Source organism: Marmota marmota, unplaced genomic scaffold (assembly GCF_001458135.2).
Source record: "Marmota marmota marmota unplaced genomic scaffold, marMar, whole genome shotgun sequence".
NCBI lineage: Eukaryota > Metazoa > Chordata > Mammalia > Rodentia > Sciuridae > Marmota > Marmota marmota.
Genome location: NW_026000005.1, coordinates 12,523,018 through 12,540,886, shown reverse-complemented (window position 1 = coordinate 12,540,886; position 17,869 = coordinate 12,523,018). Strand labels below are relative to the sequence as shown.

Below are 17,869 nucleotides of genomic sequence, written 5' to 3'. Positions count from 1 at the left end.
TATAATCAATATCTTTGCAATATATCTGCTTTTAAAGCTCTTGATATGAATTAGTTTTTGAAAGTTCATACTTTTTTTTTCTCCTAGTGATATCATCTTAAATTCTTGTGTCTGCACCATCAACCACTAGCCAACTAATGTAAGATGTGGCCTTCAGACTGATTAGTTTCTCTCCAGATAGACTAACTGACCTCCTTAGAATAAACCACAGTGAGCAACTAAACGTCACTGCTACGTGAGAGCTTCTTATAGATGTGGCCTGAGATGAAACTGAAAAATAAAAATAAAAAAGAATGCCTCTGCATTGTCCAAACTAAGTCCACAGAACTCCCCCAAAATACACATAATAAAATACTAGATGTAAATAAGTAAGTTGTCAATGATGGTTTTCTTTAGGTTGTAAAGTTTGTATATTTTTCTCTTGTCCTTTTACTATTTGTATTTTTACTATTTACCACTCAATGTGAATTGCTTTTATAATGAAAAATATCCAGTGTGCTTTATTTTCAAGAAAAAAAAATATAGAACTAAGCAATTTAGCCCTCTCAAAAAAAAAAAAAACACATTTTTCACATTGAATGATAGCGTTTCTATTAGTAAGTGAAACACCTATGTTTATGACTATACCTGCAGACTCGAGTGGAGGAGGAAGGCAATCACAGGGATCTCTCCAGGCAAAAAAACATTTCTGTCTCAATTATCTATACCTTTCAAACAAAATTGTTTTCTGGCCTGAAATTATCCAGATGACTGCCTCTTTCATTTTTCCCCTAACTCTACGTGTACAACTCTAAGACAATTTCTAACCATTGAAACATTTTGAAGAAAACACCATATTAAAAATGAGAACACACAAAAAAATGGGTGTGGGTATATGAGAATTTTCTGTACTATATGTAACTTTTCTATAAATCTAAATCTATTTTAAAATAGATTTTATAAAATGAGACAGAAATGGTTTCCAGAGCTAATTATTTGCCTTTAACTCTCTGTGTGATAGTCGGGACTGATTGCATATTTCTGGCTTTAACCTCCAAATTTATCAAAGAAAAAATGTTGGTATAGTGTATATACATAAATATAAAGCATATGTGTTTTACTGTATATATTTGTGTATGTATTTATGTGCTTGTGTGTGTGCATTCACACACACATAAACACACACAGCCTCCTAGAAGTGTTACAGTCTTAAAGTGAGAACTGAAAACACTTTGAAAAATATAAAGCAATCAAAAAATAATAACATTATTTAATAATCTTTTGACCAATAGAGGACCTGTGTTATATAATGGAAATTGGAGAGAGCAATACAGCTAACTTTTTATCTTTAAAGAACTCATATTTTCTTGTGATAAATTTTTCAAAAAGGAGAAAATGCTTTGCTTAAAAGCATTCCTCAGTGATGTTTCTTCATAGTCTAAATTCCCTTTCATTTCATGATATTTCTTATCTTGCCTTTAAATTTACATCTCTAGGTGCCTTGTAGACTATTATAAATGTCCTTTCTCCTACTTTGGACATTAAATGGCTGTAAGTTTCCACTTAATAATCATGAATTTTCTTAATATTATTTGGAGGACATTTTATCACCCAATAATTGTTCTACCAAATTACTAAACAATGAATTTTTTTTCTAATTGACATCAATTCTATTGTAGACATACTCAAATATAAACAGAATTTTCAACATCCCCCCCCCCAAAAAAAAGATCATACTAAGAGATTTTTGACATGTTTATATATTGGACCTTATGTATTTCTTCTCATCTCCCCCATTGTTCACAGTGGTATTACCTGGAGATTTAGGTTCACAACCAGGTTATCTTTGAGTTGTTCCTCCGATTTTGCAATACATGGAACATATTCTATCCACTTCTAACATATATGTGGAAAAGAAGTATTTTTTTCTCCCTCCTTTGCTACTATTCTGGTTCAAGACTTATTCACTTACACTATTATGGGGGTCTCTTGTTTGCTTTGCCTGCTTCCTCTGCACCCTGTCCTTCATCAGTTTTCCACAACAGTCAAATATGCTCAAAGCTATTCAAATGTTTTTCCATTGCTCTTGAAATTAAAGCAAAACTTCCTAGCCTGGCATTCAGGGTTCTGCACAGAAAGGAGACCCTTGCATCTTCCCTTGCATCTTCCTCTCTCTCCACTCTACCTGGGTTTCTATGCTGTATCCACAATTCAATTTTCTAGAATATTCTTTCCCAGAGTAGAGTCTTCCTCTGTGTGCTGTTCATTCAGCCACAAGCTCTTCCCCCGACCAGTTCATCCCTCCTTCCTCCCTACACCTCTCCTCCTCTCTTACTACTAGGTATCCTGCCCAGTAGTCTATATCTGAACACCCTATTTTTCCGTGTTATATTTCTAATTTAGATATTAGGATTCTGTTTATTTTTGTGTACCGCCTCTCTCACTCTCTCTCACTGCCCTTCAAGAAAGAAGCTTTATCTAAATCACTACTCATACCCTGTACCTGTAGTATTTGATCCATGGGAGGAAATGAGTATTTTTTTAAGTGAGTGATTTAATTAATGAATTAATTAGGTGCAGACCAGATGAAACTCTAGTCAATTTAGAAACTTCATGACAGGGAACATGTTTTTTACCTTTCCAAGATCTAAAGGGCTATATGGTCACATTGTAAAAGCCAAAAGTTGTGAATTGATATTCACACTATCAATCAAAGCAAATGTGAAGAGTCTTGAAGGACCTATGTCACACTCCACTCCCATCTCTGGATGTATTCATTTTGTGCTTTTTCTATTTCAAGATAAATGATTCTCTGGAAGCCTCAATTGAAAATGTGAGCTATTCTGCTTCTGTGGGCAAAATAGGTGTTTGACTTTCTCCAAATTCAAATTTTCACATGTTTTATAAACCCGTATTGATTTCTTGAGTGGCTAACCATCTACTTGGAGAGTGTAAATTATATACTAGGAGTGTGTTAGACCTGTTAAAAGGTAAGTGAGCACTATGAGGCCATGAAGTACCATTTAGTTAATAACTAATTTCAAGCACTAAATTGTGTCCAAGAGGAAAGAAACCGTTTAGCCTCACACAACATCCTTAACTATTTCTAGAAATAGTTTTCTGTGCTCAATGATATCACTGACTAGAAATTAAGAAAGTTAAAGAAAAAACAAACAGGATTTGCACATAACTACATTTAATCTTCTAATTTTCTTAGTGGAGTACTCTAAATTTCCATGCTTCTTAAACAAAAATTGTCAAATAAATTTTCCCATTTTTTTCTTAGTGAGTTATAATTTCATATGAACATCAGTTTTTCAGACATTCTGAAAATGCAAGACAGTTAATATAGGAGATCACAATACAAATGTGACCTAGAATTATTTTGTCAAAAAGATCATTGATGTTAGTTTGCTTTTTTGATCATTTTCTTCTTTCCAATAAAGGTAGAATGGAGCATTATTTGTTCTATGGAAAATGAACAATGTAAGATGACTGCCTTTCTTATAGAGTGAATTAATAAATCAAAAGAAAACATAGCCCATTCCAAAGCATTTTCTCCTCCTCTCAAAAATCCATCTTTACTGTAGTTATTAGCATTGTTTGTCATATCAGCACCTTTAAAACATAAGTTTTATATTGTAAGTGCAATGAACCATGAGTGCTTTAACATAGTTTAAACCCAGGTAATCATAGTTTACCATTCAAATTATAAATCCTTTGAAAGTGAAATAGGACACTATTAATAATTATGCTGGGAAAATAGACATAAATGAAGACTTTTCAGGTCATATGCCAGCTGCCACCAATCTTTCAACTCACTTTCATTGATTCCATATGGACTATTAAAAAGTACACTTCCTCAACTTAAGACTTTGTTTGGAAAATGGAAGTGTACTAGTTTTCTAGGGCTGCCATAACAAATTACTAGAAATAATGTGTGACTTATCAGAAATTTATTACCTCAGAGTTCTAGAAGCTAAAAGTCTGAAATTTACTTCCTCCAAAGGCTGAAAGAGAGAATCATTCTTTGTCTCCCTCTGGGTTCCAATGGCTCCTATGTCCCTTGGTTTGTAGCAACTGAGATCTAATTTCTGCCTTCATCATCACATGACCTTCTACTTTTGAAGAGACACAATGCAAACCAGTACAACTAATAAAATATTTAGTTATTATTTTACCATATAAGATTTTAATGACATACAAAAAACTAATGCTGGGAATGAAAAGACTTCTTCATTAATATTATTATGTCTCTGTAATATGTTAAATGGAGGAATTATGTGGAAATCCATGATAGACTCTCACACCATTAAAAGTTTTATTTTATAAAGCAATACCATCTTCACCAGTCTTATTCTGCTTCAACACAAAGATATTTGATTCAGTGGCATGTGCCAAGATACAATTGAGAGATACCATCAACATTAAATAACTTTTCATTATCATTAAACTGTTCTGGGGCTATTCTGTGTAAAGAAATTATTTAATTTACAAAAACTTCAGAGTTCTGTCTTAGACTTAATTCCATGACTATTTTTTAAATCAATTGTGTCTAGAATGTTAATTCCATTAGCATGTCAAACCTACCTTCAGAAATATTCAGAACATAATCAGCTGCATTTTTAAAATTATTTTCCTTATTCTTGACTATTAGAAGAGATTGCGTACTTTGTAGCCCTTTCAGTGAGGATCACATTAATTTCAACAGACACCATCATATGGCAGAACTCCAAATGTGTAAATCATTCCTAATCTACACCATAAATTCTCTAAATTTTCCCCTTTCTGGGCCATGACATTGTAGAGAAGAAATATGCAAACTCATCAGCATTGCCTCACACTTGGTCTTTCCATTCATAGATTCCCTTCTCGTCATTTACAATTAACAACACACTTTTGCCTTTGTATTTCTGCATTTCACTGAAAAAGGCAGAGGTATGTATCAATTGTGGCTTGAAACTATTCACCAAGCCCTTTCATGCAGAATATATACATTTTATTGGATACAGTTCTCCACCATACTCCCCTTACCTTGCCACCTAAACTGGGGATTGGTTGTGCCTTTGTGGGCACATTACATCGTTGAAGTACATCTGGCTCTTTGAGGAAAACCATTAAGATGTATTATTTATTTTCAAAGCCACCATAGAAAGGTAGTTGTGGCTCCCAAATGTATCTCCTATGCACCCTACCCCCTGCTGCCTCTGCTCTTCTGCTGTCAATAATTGCTATTTTTTGTAACATTATCTCTCCCAGGTGTCACATGGTCACAAATGGCAATTTTGCTCCCATGTATTTCCTTTGTTTGCATTCTTTGAAGCCCCTGTTGATTCTCTTAGGACTTTTCTTTTTCACAAATTAGCTGAACCTATATAAATATCAACAGTGGGCCAATATGCCTTCACTCCCAGTCAGAAATGGAAGCAATTATGTTGGTGTAATCTGCACCTTTTCTCAGCCATGTATTTATTCCTATATATAAGAGGATGCTTCATTTGCTTTCACACTGGGAATTCTTGCTGTTATTCTGTTAGTTATCTAACAGAGTCATTAAAGATGCCTGGAGATTTGAAAAAGATGGCTTCAACATATCTGAGATTTGACAAAAGTTAGAAGCAGATGTTGACTTCAAGGCATACAGCCTATTCTTTGAGTGTTGGGTTCTCAAAAGAGGCACAGACATTTCAAAAGAAATCTTTAAAATGACTACCAAAGTTAATGAAAGGTTGGCATGCTAAAGGCTCCTGAGAACTCCTGTGACATGTGGGGTGATAGGGGAGAGCAGAAGAGGACAAACTATTGCCAGTGTACTCAAACCACAACTTAGATCTCTACTGAGCACAGGAGCTCAAGAGCAGAGATGGACTTGGGACCAAAAAGGTGCGCTATGCACAGGACAGTCACCAAGGGAAGTAAGGGGGATCCAGAATCAGGAAAACTTAACATGCTATGACTAAGACAATGAGAGGAAGAGAAAGGGCTAGGTGAGGTCGGGAGTTTTAGTGATACACATTGTCTGAGTGTCAGAATTATCTAGAATGCTTTTTATAAAAGACAGCTTCAGGACCCTCAGCTGATGATTCTGATTCTGTTGATCAGAACCAAAGCTTGGAAGTTTGTTTCACATCAGTGGAGGTGAGTCTGCACTAGAACAAGCAACATTGTCCTCAAAAGAGAAATTTTAATAAGCTGAAATGATTATTATGCTTTATCTCAATAAATTTTGTTATTCCTAAAAGACTCATAGTAGAATTGTGTACATATAAAACAAACCACACACATATACATATACTTTGGTGAGAGCTGTCAGAGCAACAAGTGTCTTCTATGATCCTGTAACATCCAAATACAAGGTGTTGCTCAGGTATCTACCATGGCATAGCATCCTAACTGTGGCTGTCTACAGTTTCTAGAATAGACAGTTGATTAAGAGTTCAACATTAAACTTAAATATTCCATTGAAATAATTTACAAAACATTTCTAGCTACTAGAGGTTCTTTCACCACTAAATTTATGAAGCTTTTTGTTTATTTCCCTTTATTTTTTCCAGAAATTCAGTTTTTAAAGTTTCCATACAGATTTATACACCACTGCTAGTGTCCTTGTTCTCAAACATTCTACTCATGAAAGCCTATTGAAGAGTAAGAAGCTATACCTTAGTGCCTTAGTTTAAGAAATGATTAAAGTTTTTCAGTTCTTGTAGAGTGCTTTTACATAAAACCAACCTGATTGCCAGCCTTATTCATTGTAATATCATCAAGTGTATCTGCACTCATAGTTTTGATACTTATTATCTATCACTATAAAATATTCTTGAGGATGAATACATGTTTAGATTCAGAAGCAAAGAACTAAATGAAAATTTTTATAAATTATAATTCTAGTTTCTATTTTAAATTGAATTTGCCTGTTTTTTAGTTTGTTTTATTTCATTTTTAGATAGAAGTTTCCTGGTTCATTGTTCTGAAAAGGTTTCATATTTCTTACTTCTGGATAATACCAGAGATACAGTATAAATGGCCAGATTAGAATCTATGAATTCACATTTGGTGATACTAGTTTCAGTGTGAGTTTTACAGTACAACATGCATACATGTAGATGTCAATTTTTCCACCTAGAAGAACCAAACTTCCCATATTCCTCAATCTTTAAATATAAATGGTTATAAGTCTTTCATTTCAGAATCACCCACCCATGCTTACAAGAGGGAATATTTTTAAATCTACATAATATGCTCATTTCTCTATCAGCCCCACCAGAGGCTGTGGAAAGAAGAAACCAAGCCCCCTTTTATGGATCCATTTCTATGGAGTCTGAAGCCAAACTCTCCAGCAGACATTCTTTCATGAGATAGATCTCACTGTCCCTCTAGTCATTTTCTGACATGCTACCCTCACATATAAAATGCTGCTGCCATGACATGAGGTTAAGATACTTTTTCTGCTGATAATGATTGCTGGATATTTTTCTGGCAGCTTCTCTATTCTGGGAAACCATGTCAGTGGAGAAACCTAAGAAACAGTGCTTCAGTTAAAAAAGTACATATTTATCTTTTTTTTCTGTGTTATCTGTACAGATTACAACAGTATTTTTTAAAAACTCAGGTTCATTACCTTCCTTTACAAAGGAGTTTCTGAACTATTGTGTCACACAGAGAAGTAACCAATGATGGATATTTAGTGTGAGAGTGTTAGTAGAAGGAAGTGGCTTTAAGTAGGAGGGTCAGTGAGCCCAGACTGAAGGGGCAGGGAGAACTTCATAGAAGCTTCTTAAAGGAAGAATGACAATAAGGAGACAGAAGAATGAGTAAGATTTGGACCAATCGAGTGGGGGGTGGGGAGTAGTGAGAATTGCACAGCATATGTAAAGTCCCAGAGGGAGAAAGAAGTTTCCTATCATAAGTGTAGGAGGATGCAAGACAATGACCAAAGGTGAGGATGGAGAAGCTGAGATTCTGAATAGTCTTTTAAGTAATATTAAAATCTGATTCATTGAGGAATAATCAGGAATAATTTGAGAATTGTTTCTTTGTAGGAGGGTGGTGAAGAAAGCCAATGATGCAATTATACTTTTCTTCTAGGAAGATCATTCTGGATACAGTGTGGAGAATCATTTTGGGGGGAGGCTGGTAAGATTGGAGGCAAGATTGTTGATTACCTGAGTAGTGATGATCCGATTTAAGTGCATAGAAGTAGAAATGTAGAGAAGGAAAATTGGGGAGATATTTAAGAAATAGAAATCACAGGACTTGGTGATTTACTCAGCTAAAATTGAAAGTGAAACCCCCAATTTCTGGTTTGAGTCAATGAATGGAAGAATATTCTGGGCAAAGGAGCTGGGGGAGGCGGTGGGAGGAGAGCCTGAAGAGTGTAAGGTCACTGAGAGACACAGTGAGTGCCCTGGTAAATAGATATGAAACTCTATAAAGGTGTGATCCCTTATGGAAAGGTTGTCTGGGCTGACTAATAATATTTTGAAGTCAGAGTAAGTTAAATGATGATGGAAGTCTTGGATGGGAATGAGCTGTCTCTCAGGGAGAAAGTTCAAAGTGTAAAAAAGAGAAGAATCTTAGGCAACGATCAACATTTATGGAATCAGTTGGAAAGCAGGAGCCCACAAAAACAGACTATAAAGGAACAAGCAAAACTGAAAAAGAGGTAGGTGCTGTCTGGAAACCCAGAGAAGAGAGGGTTTCTAAAAGGAGGAAGTGGTCAACTCTATTGAATATTACTGAGGGATTGAGACAGTTGAAGTCTGAGAAGAGACTACTGGGCTTAGCAACAGAGAGGCTTCTGTTCACCTTGACCGTAGCAGTTTCTTTGAAGGGTGTCAGAGAGACACAGGTTAAAGAATGAATGTAAGATAGTGCCAGAGTGAAGAAAAGGAGCAGAGACAACATTTTAAGAAGCTTAGCTATAAAAGGGAGAAAGGAGACAAGAGGTCTGCCAACGGAGGTGGATTGAGAGAGGTTTTGAAATTTTAATTTTAAGAAGGAAGACATTTTAACATAGTTAAATGCTGACAAGAGTGGGGGTAATTGAGAGAGAACTAAAGATACAGGAGAGAAAGGAGAAAATTGATGGAAAGAGTCCTAGCCTTGATAGAAGGGATTCACAAAAACTTGGCCTTAGACAAGATGCCTCTCCTGGGATCAAAGGAAGAAAGAAGAAAATAATCAATTTTTATAATAGCAATAGGATCTAGGTGGGATAAAGTCATAAAAGGAAAATAATAATTAAAACATGGAGGCTACATGTTGTCTTGTGTTTTAGGAAGTTCTTAACTGTATGCATGCTCGGCTTGTTATACTGGAAAGAGCCCCAATTTTGACCTCAGTTCTGTTTATCAATTATGTAAATTCCTAAGACAAGTAATTTAAGCTGTTTGAGCTTTAGTTTCTTAAAGGATTCAAAATAGAAATTTTACAAATCTACCTTCAGGAGGTCTATTACAAGGAACATATTTTTTAATCATGTTATTATGTATTAACACAATGATAATCCTGTTGTGGATTCTGAAGTAATTATATATTATATTATATGTTATATATAATATAAATTGTCATATATTATACCTAATATATACATATATACACACATATATAAAATCATCTTGACTTAACCTGTTTTCTTTGCTGTGTTTAGAAGACAACAGGAAAAATCATTGTGAAACAAAAGATATAGTTTACGAAGCATGTAACACAGGATAGGCACATATTATTGACTCAAGAAGTATTCATATAATAAATTACTGAGTTTTATCCCCCACACCCATTGTGTTGTGTGTGTGTGTGTGTGTGTGATCCTTTCTGTTATTAAATTCTTTGCTTTCGCTATGTTCCAGTAAATGTTCCAGTTTCAATTCTCTTCACTCTGTGAGGGTTCATAACTTCAGGTCACAGAGAAAAACAAATGTGTCACCTGATAAGGCTTATCTTGATTATTTTCCCATTTCTGCATACATAGCCTAAGAAGAAAACAGTTGGACTCCCACAGTCCAGACAGCTAAAATGGATGGAACCTGAGCGCCTTGCTTCTTTTTTGCTGTCACTTAGTGTTGTTTTCAGAATTGTCACCAAAGATACTCATAAGAAAGGACACCTAGGTTAGCCACTAAGCAAATAAATTTGGCCAGAAATGTGTAGACTTAGTTCAAGACAAAAGAAGGGAAACATTCTGGCAATAACATGGCTCCCCGTAATTGCTTCCTTTCTCTAAGGTTTATAGCAAGTTTGTCTTCTGAGAGCAGCTTGGAAGCAAGAAGAGATGCTGCAGCAAAAGCTCAGTGGGGAAAGCTGTAGCAAATTGCCCCTGATAAGCTTAAGGCAACTCCAGCTCTGGACTCTCCGGAGGCTAATGAACCATAGATCCCTACCTCTTCCCAAGGCCTGATATTTACGAAATGTTGTCAAAACCATCTAAAGTTCCATAAAATATTGTATTTTTAAAAGATCTTCAAGCTAAATCCTCTAAACCCATAAGAGTTACCCACTGCTGAGAGCTAATAGGTTCTTGACTGGTGAAGTTTGAAGAGGACCATTGGAGGCAGAACACAGCTTCTCCCAGTGGCCTATATTCTTCATTCGGAGAGGACTGCCATCCGAAGGCAGGCAGAGGTTTTCTGAATCAAAATAATAGAGCAAATGCCTAAGAGTTATCGTACTTTTCTCTTAATAGAAGCAATAATAATATTTTTTTTTTAAATTTTTTTGGAGGTCCAGAATTTCTAACTAAATCTGCTCAAGCCTTGTTATGCCAAATCCTTGCATTACAATAATTATACTTGGATGTTGTAGGTTAAAATATGACACACAAATTCCTTTCTCAAGATTTCACAGATTTCTCAGTGTTTATCAATGTATATGTATTATTACCAGTAAAAACTGAAATAATAAACGATGATGCAGATAATCATCTGGCATTGTGGCATTTCCATCACCCATGTCCCCAAATTCCTACATATATTTTAGATTTTGGTACTTTTTACAATTTAAATTCAGGCAATTCCTGAAAATGCCATCAATGCCTTGCTTCAGAATGTAATGACATGAAAATTAGTTTTCTTTCATTTTATTTTCATTTTATATCCAGTAAGAATGTTTACAAATGGCAATGTGGATTAACACTTTCCACATTTTATATTAGTGCCTTATCATTTGGGAATAAGAAGAATTTTTTTCTGTATTTTCATCTATACTGCTCCCAACCCATGCCACTACTTAACAAATTTTCAGATCCAAGTGGTTTCAATTATTCTTCTAAAAAAGGGTAACGTTCAACTTGTACAAGAAATGTTGAAATTGCAGCATTTGAAGTACTTGGCCTCTGTTTGGAAGAGTTATTTTTCTAAATCTTTAACAGAGATTAAATAACTATGAATGTTATGATTGGATCTCTGCTGTTCACAAAACTTGAGAGTTGATTGTGTCCTTAAATGCCTCTGTCCCCTGTGCTAGGCTGTCACTTTTAGCTCACATTCTATTTGAGTCTCTGTCCTAGAGGTTTAAAAAAGGAGAAACTCCTCTCATCTACTCATCTATGCCTTGAAGAAACTGTGACAGCAGGTGAGGTTATTATGGAATTCGTTAGTTTGCAAGAACTCATATTGCATTACATTCAGAACCTATTCAATAGGAACAGTTTTCTGATCTTTAAAAAACTTCCGTTGCAATTCAAGCTAGATATGAGGTTTTACTGCCACCTCGTATGTTAATACCTGATAAGATAAGGAGAGGAAATCATAAGAATTGAATATCTTCTTAGAGACCAACTCTAATCAATGAGGGGATAAGCATGACTTTACTTCAAATTCATAATTTATTTCTGTCCCAGGCATAATGTAAATATAATGGAGTTAGATATTTTCCTTTTCCTAGGTGGTCAGATAAAATTATTTTTGAATTGCTTAGGAGATAGGGCAGTTAAGTAGGGAAAAGGTAAACCAACTGACCACAATAGAGGCAATATCAATAGTTCAGTACTGGAGTTTCCCTATACAGTCATGAAATATAAAAAAATAGTATTATATCAATATTCAACATTGAAAGTTTGGGTTTCCTAGAAAAGTATGGTACATTTTGTTTATCTACAGGAAAAGATAGTTGAAAAGATAATAAATCAGTCTGTACTATTCATACACATATGCTTGTCAAGATAAAATGTGATGTAATTATAAGGATGATGTTAATGAGTGAGTTTAGATCCACAAACATTTTGTTCATCAAAAGAAAACAATACATAATATGATCACTTAACATTATAATGTTGGGATTATAGACATAGTCAAAATTTAGGATGTTTTACATCCTTTTAAAAAGTAAAGTGTCCCCATAATTAAGGCAAAAACTATTTATTTCATTTAATATGTCTAATATTCCCATTTCTATACCTCTTTCTCCTAGGATATAAAAATATTTTTACAATAAATATTAGCAAACACCTATTAGTAATGCATTATAAATAAATATTACCAACAAAAATAAATATTACTTTTGGAGTTCAAAGAATTTAGAAATCTGGAAAAAAAAATCATGCCTACTGTATAGTAACAGCATACAATATCTCTGAGAAATGGTACTAAAATGTCTTTTTTAATGCTGGCAGAAACACACTTCTTCACTGTACAACGTATTTGTCCAATAAACAGCTCCAATTGCTTAAAAATGTGCTGTAGAAATCTACTCCTTAAAATAACCACTGAATCCTTGATGTTACCTCCGTTTTGAGGATCTTTCCAATTTAATCTGAAATTCTTGCATAGAATCAGTCCCTATTGAATCAGTGACCTAGGGAATTTGTGTACATTAAAAAGAAAAGCCTGAAGAAAGCACTGTGGGAGAGTCACCAGAAAAATATTATGTGTCCAGCCCACAATAGGCCTCCCCTGTGTAACATGCAGTGAGTAGGGGCTGGTCTTCTGGCCTTTATGAAGTTTGATTTTCTTATAAGTTTGAGATTACAGAACCCCTGAACTAAGAGGGCTGAATGAAGAAAACCACCTGTGTTCCCTCCCAAAGAAAATACACAGAAACTCAGAACCCATCAACTCAAACACAGAACTGTCCAATGAAGAATATATTCATGTTGTATGCTTCATAGAAGTGAAATTATTCTAAGACTAGAGGGTAGGGCACCGAAACAAGAGAAATGGGCTGACTGTGAAACACTTACTAGCACAGGACAGTGATAAATGCACAGCTCATCTGTCTTTGAAACTGGAACTCTAGGTTTGCTGGTTCATGATGGTTTTTCAGGATATACATCCCTGGAGAGCACTAGAATAGATGATATAACTTGACTTTCAAAACTTGTTTGGCCAAGCTCTAACCGTTACCCAAAAGGAAGTATTTTTTCTTTAGAAATAAAATTTTGGGGAAATTTCACACAGTCATGTCTCTGCTTTGATCCATAATATGTTGAGTTGATGGATTAAATATCATATTTCCAGCTTTGGGGGGGAAAGAAAGGAGTAATGGTAAACACACATACACACATGGACCACCCCATTCTGAGCTATATTAACTTAAGTCTGAGGTGCTAAGCAGTTTGTCTTTTCTCCATTTGTACCCACTTAGCATATCTGACTTGCATTTAGGTAAGGCTTTGTCATTTGCCCCCCTTTCTCTGTCTCTTTGGATTTCCCTGTCTCTTTCCCTGCAAGCACCAAGGAAGAAACAGTATGTGTAGCTGTGCTATAGAACAGCCCACTTAACAGCACTTGACGGGAATTGACTAGCAATGGGCATGCAGCCCTATTAACTCTGCTGCAAATAACTCAAGTCATAGCAGAAACTACCTCACAAAAGGGTCAAGATCTCTTTCAGAACAAACCACTTGTAAACATTTAAACAGGAAACTGGTTGAGGATTCTAAACAGAGACATGAAGAGTTCCTAACATCATCACTATCTCTCTTAGAAGACAGAGCTCAACCCTTACATTAAACCTCTTTAAATGGAGGACAGAGAAATCAATGTCTAAATCATCAGCCACTGTAGGAAACATGCAGGCTTCCAAAGTATCATTTTTTATATAATCTTAAATATGTAAATGCTTTATTCGTGCTTGAATATCTGCTTATCCATAAACTTCAGGATGGCAAATACTCACTATGGTCCATACCCGTATTTGTTGGGCATATTAGATTTCGGTGCTTCTCCTCTTCTTAATATACTTAAATCTCATTTCTAAAGTATGTCTATTGCATTACTAGAAGTGATTATATATTCAGATTTTCAATCAACTGGTTTACTTGGTTGGATTGACTATAAATTTGTTGACATATATTGATGACTCCTCATTTTCTTGCCCAGGGATCATTTCTTCTACTCATTTATTTTCAATCTCTCTACTTTCTTATTTGACAGTATCCTATGAGCAGCAAAACAGAGCACTCCAAGCTCATAAGGAATGGTGTAAACTAATTAGCAGATTTTATGATGGAAACTATTCCCCTCCCATGTGATCTTTCTGGTTGGATAATAAACTTTGTAAATATATACAGCTCTTACCACATGAAGGCAATACCTCATTCAAACAAGCTCCTGTTTTACCCTTAGATTTCAGTTCATAATTGTAGACATGGTTCAAATACAGAAATAAACTGTCAGTAAGGGGTGAGGTACTGTCTTAAAAATAAAATAGTCTAAAAAAAATGGATTTTGAGTTTTAAAAAAATCTTGATCTTCTTTTGCAGCTGACAGAAAGAAAAATAGCCCTAATAAGATGTGTTTGAAAAAAATCTGTACTATGACTGAAAAGACAATGTATAACTGAAATACAGGGAAGTCAGAGGAAATTCTCCTGCATGCAGGTGTGCAGAAGCACTGAAGGGTAACTAACAAACCCTAAATAGAAGTGTTGACTAGTTTGTTATTGGAAGAAGATCCAGAAATAAGAGTGAAAATCAGTGCTGGCTCATTACATCAGCAGTGGATTAACAACCCCCACTGCTACAGTTTCCTTCAACAGCAGGTGGATGGTTAGACTACTCTAGCTTCTTGCCCCCTGGCCTGGCATAGAATGAGTCCATATCTTCTCCATGGATTCATGAATGACCACAAGTCATTGCAAGATGCATTTAATACCATGGTTGCCCTGCTTGCATTATTGTCAGATGTTCCTATGTTGGAAATTTTATCCAGCAGTGTACTTGTGTTTGCTTACCACAGGTATGATTTGCTACCAAAACACCATGAACAAAATTCCAAAATAAGTTAAAAGAATAGGGAGAAACCAAGAACAAATTTTCTATATCTTTATAGTCTTCTTCATGAATGCAGTTCATTCACTTTAATGCTTATTACCAATGTAGAAATATTATAATACAAACAAAGTATTGCTAACCTCATAGGTAAAGAAATATGGATTAAAAACAAATGGCTGAAATGCCATCTACAAGCTCTCTACCATGCATATAGTAAATTCCATATAAGTTTGGGTATGGAACTTGAAATATTGCTTATCATGACAGTACACATAAACAACCCTACACAAGAAAGCATTAAATATATTTAACAATTCATTTCAAATTTGAATTATTTGCAGATGGCATCCAGTCTTAATATGTATAGATATTTTATAGCTTTACCTAAACATAAATAATATATTTGTCTGATGTACTAATGCCAGAGGCATATTTTTATTCTGATGAATATTTCATCATCTATGACTGCCTGTAAAAATTTAAGTATTCAGTATGATAAAAAAACAAAACATCCCTATGTGGGAATAATAGGAAATAATCCATTTCATAAAAATAATAATTAGCTTGCCATATTCCATTACTACTGACCAATTACTATGGTGTTGAAGAATTCCTTTAGACTGAAAATTTTCTTTGGGTTGAAGAAAATCTGTAGAATGAGGTCAGGAAAGTCATATTTCTCATGTGTTTGGGCAGAAAATTTCAAGACTTTCAGAACTTAGATTATAGAAGAAATTAAAAAGATAGAACTTTCTATTATAAGATGAAAATAAAGGATAAGAGGGCTACTTAGTGATGCTATTACAAGTATGAAGTACGCATATTTAGACAAAAATCAAAAAAAAATAAATGTCAAACCACATATAAACAAAACATTAACAAGGAAAATGGTTCATTTAAGAACACAAGTTTTTTTATAAGTTTAAATTTCACATAGCATTGTTGACACTGGTCAAATAGTATACACTAAAATATACTTAGAGCATACAATAAGTATGTACTATTTGAGTCTTCATAAATGATGCTAAAATAACATTCCCTCTTTCAATAATTTTATTTTAGCAATAAAAAAATGTATAGATGTTAGTCAAATTCATGTTCCCAGTAGATTTTAAAAGCTTCAAAGAATACATTTGATGAAATTTGCATTTGATTTGGAAAAATGTCTATTTAACAATTCAACATGGCCATATTTTAACTTTTAAGCTCTCACACTGAGAAAGTATCAAGGTATTGTAGCAATTTACTCTTAGGAACATTATGCTGGGCTTTGAAATTCAAAATATAGACTATTTCTTCTTGGATTATTTTATGATCAATGTACAGTCTAAGCAAGGAAAATTAAAGCTGTCTGACAACTCATAGAAACATCACTGGCTGTTAAAGATGTAGGAAATTGCATAAAAGCATGAAAAGCACTGGGCAATTTTGCAGTTTCATCTCTAAACACAATTGTAAAGACGTCTGTCTTTCAATTCTTTCTCCCTCTTTCTTCAGAAGCATGGCCTTTTAGTTCTTGCCCTTTTAAATAGCTTTGCCTACTGTAGCTTTGCTTCTTAATGTACTGGTTGATCTTACTAGGCAAAGAAAGTATTTACAGGGGATGCTTGCTTTTATCTGTATTCACAGAGAATGCTAACAAATTAGAAGAAAGTGCCAGAGAACACCACATACCTTGTCCAGAACATTACAATGGCTTCTGTATGCATGGGAAGTGTGAGCATTCTATCAACATGCAGGAGCCGTCTTGCAGGTAATGTTTTCACTCCTAGACTTTTAAAATGTGTAGGTAAAACTAAGTTTTAAATGTTTATGGAGGCTTGGTGGCATTCTGCTTGAATGAATTATCAGCATCAGAACATCTCTCTGCCTTTCTTATACATACATACACACACATGTATGTGCAGATGCATGTGTGTGTGTGTAGAGGGAAGCTGTGCACTCAGAAACGATAAAATGTGTATGCCTTACACACTCAAGTACCATGTAACACATTGCAATATACACTCTTCTAGTGGAATTTAAAATTGTACTTTGCACATTACAATATACATGAAGATACAGGCTATTCATTATTATGTACACTCTTTTCCTTGAACATAGAACAGTGCTTGACGCTGTTCATTAAATATTTCAAATGAGTAAATGCTACTTTAGGAAGGTGATCATTTCAAAAGTCCTTCACCTCCTAATAAATATCATTCTTGGTGTTGCCAGGCACTCAGTCACTGTTTTCTATGGATCTGCTATCCATTCAGCTTTGCGGAGTGAGATGAGTAGCCACACCTCTATAGTAGAGACACAAAGAAAACTTGCTCCACAAAGGGTTGCCCCAAGCCTTCAATTTGTGCAAAGCACAGTATCTGTAAACACAATAAAGGGAAGCACAATAAAATGGAAGAAAACAAGAAATCGCTTGTCTGAATTTGGTTTATAAATATCTGCTGAGTATTTTATCTGGGACATAGTATAATTATTTCAGAGATGGACAAGCCAAAACGGGGAAAAAATGTATTTTAATGAAATCAGTATAAAAGTGACATATGAAAAAATAGTTAGTTTTAATACATAAATACATAAAAACACTCTTTCTGGTTCTTCCCTCCCTCTCTCTTTCTGCCCTCTCCCCTCTTCCCCTCCCCTCCCTTCCCCTCCTCTTCTCTTCTCTTCTCTTCCCCCCCC

At 34.8% G+C, this 17,869-nt stretch overlaps 1 protein-coding gene across 2 annotated transcripts in view; it reads left to right on the top strand.

Annotated features, from left to right (window-relative positions):
• Tmeff2 (transmembrane protein with EGF like and two follistatin like domains 2) overlaps positions 1-17,869 on the top strand; it is a 257,940-nt gene that overhangs the window by 213,980 nt on the left and 26,091 nt on the right. For both annotated transcript variants that reach the window (XM_048808203.1, XM_015481170.2), the window contains exon 8: positions 16,817-16,940. In XM_048808203.1, coding sequence (XP_048664160.1) covers positions 16,817-16,940 — 124 coding nt within the window. The remainder of the gene's footprint in view (positions 1-16,816; positions 16,941-17,869) is intronic.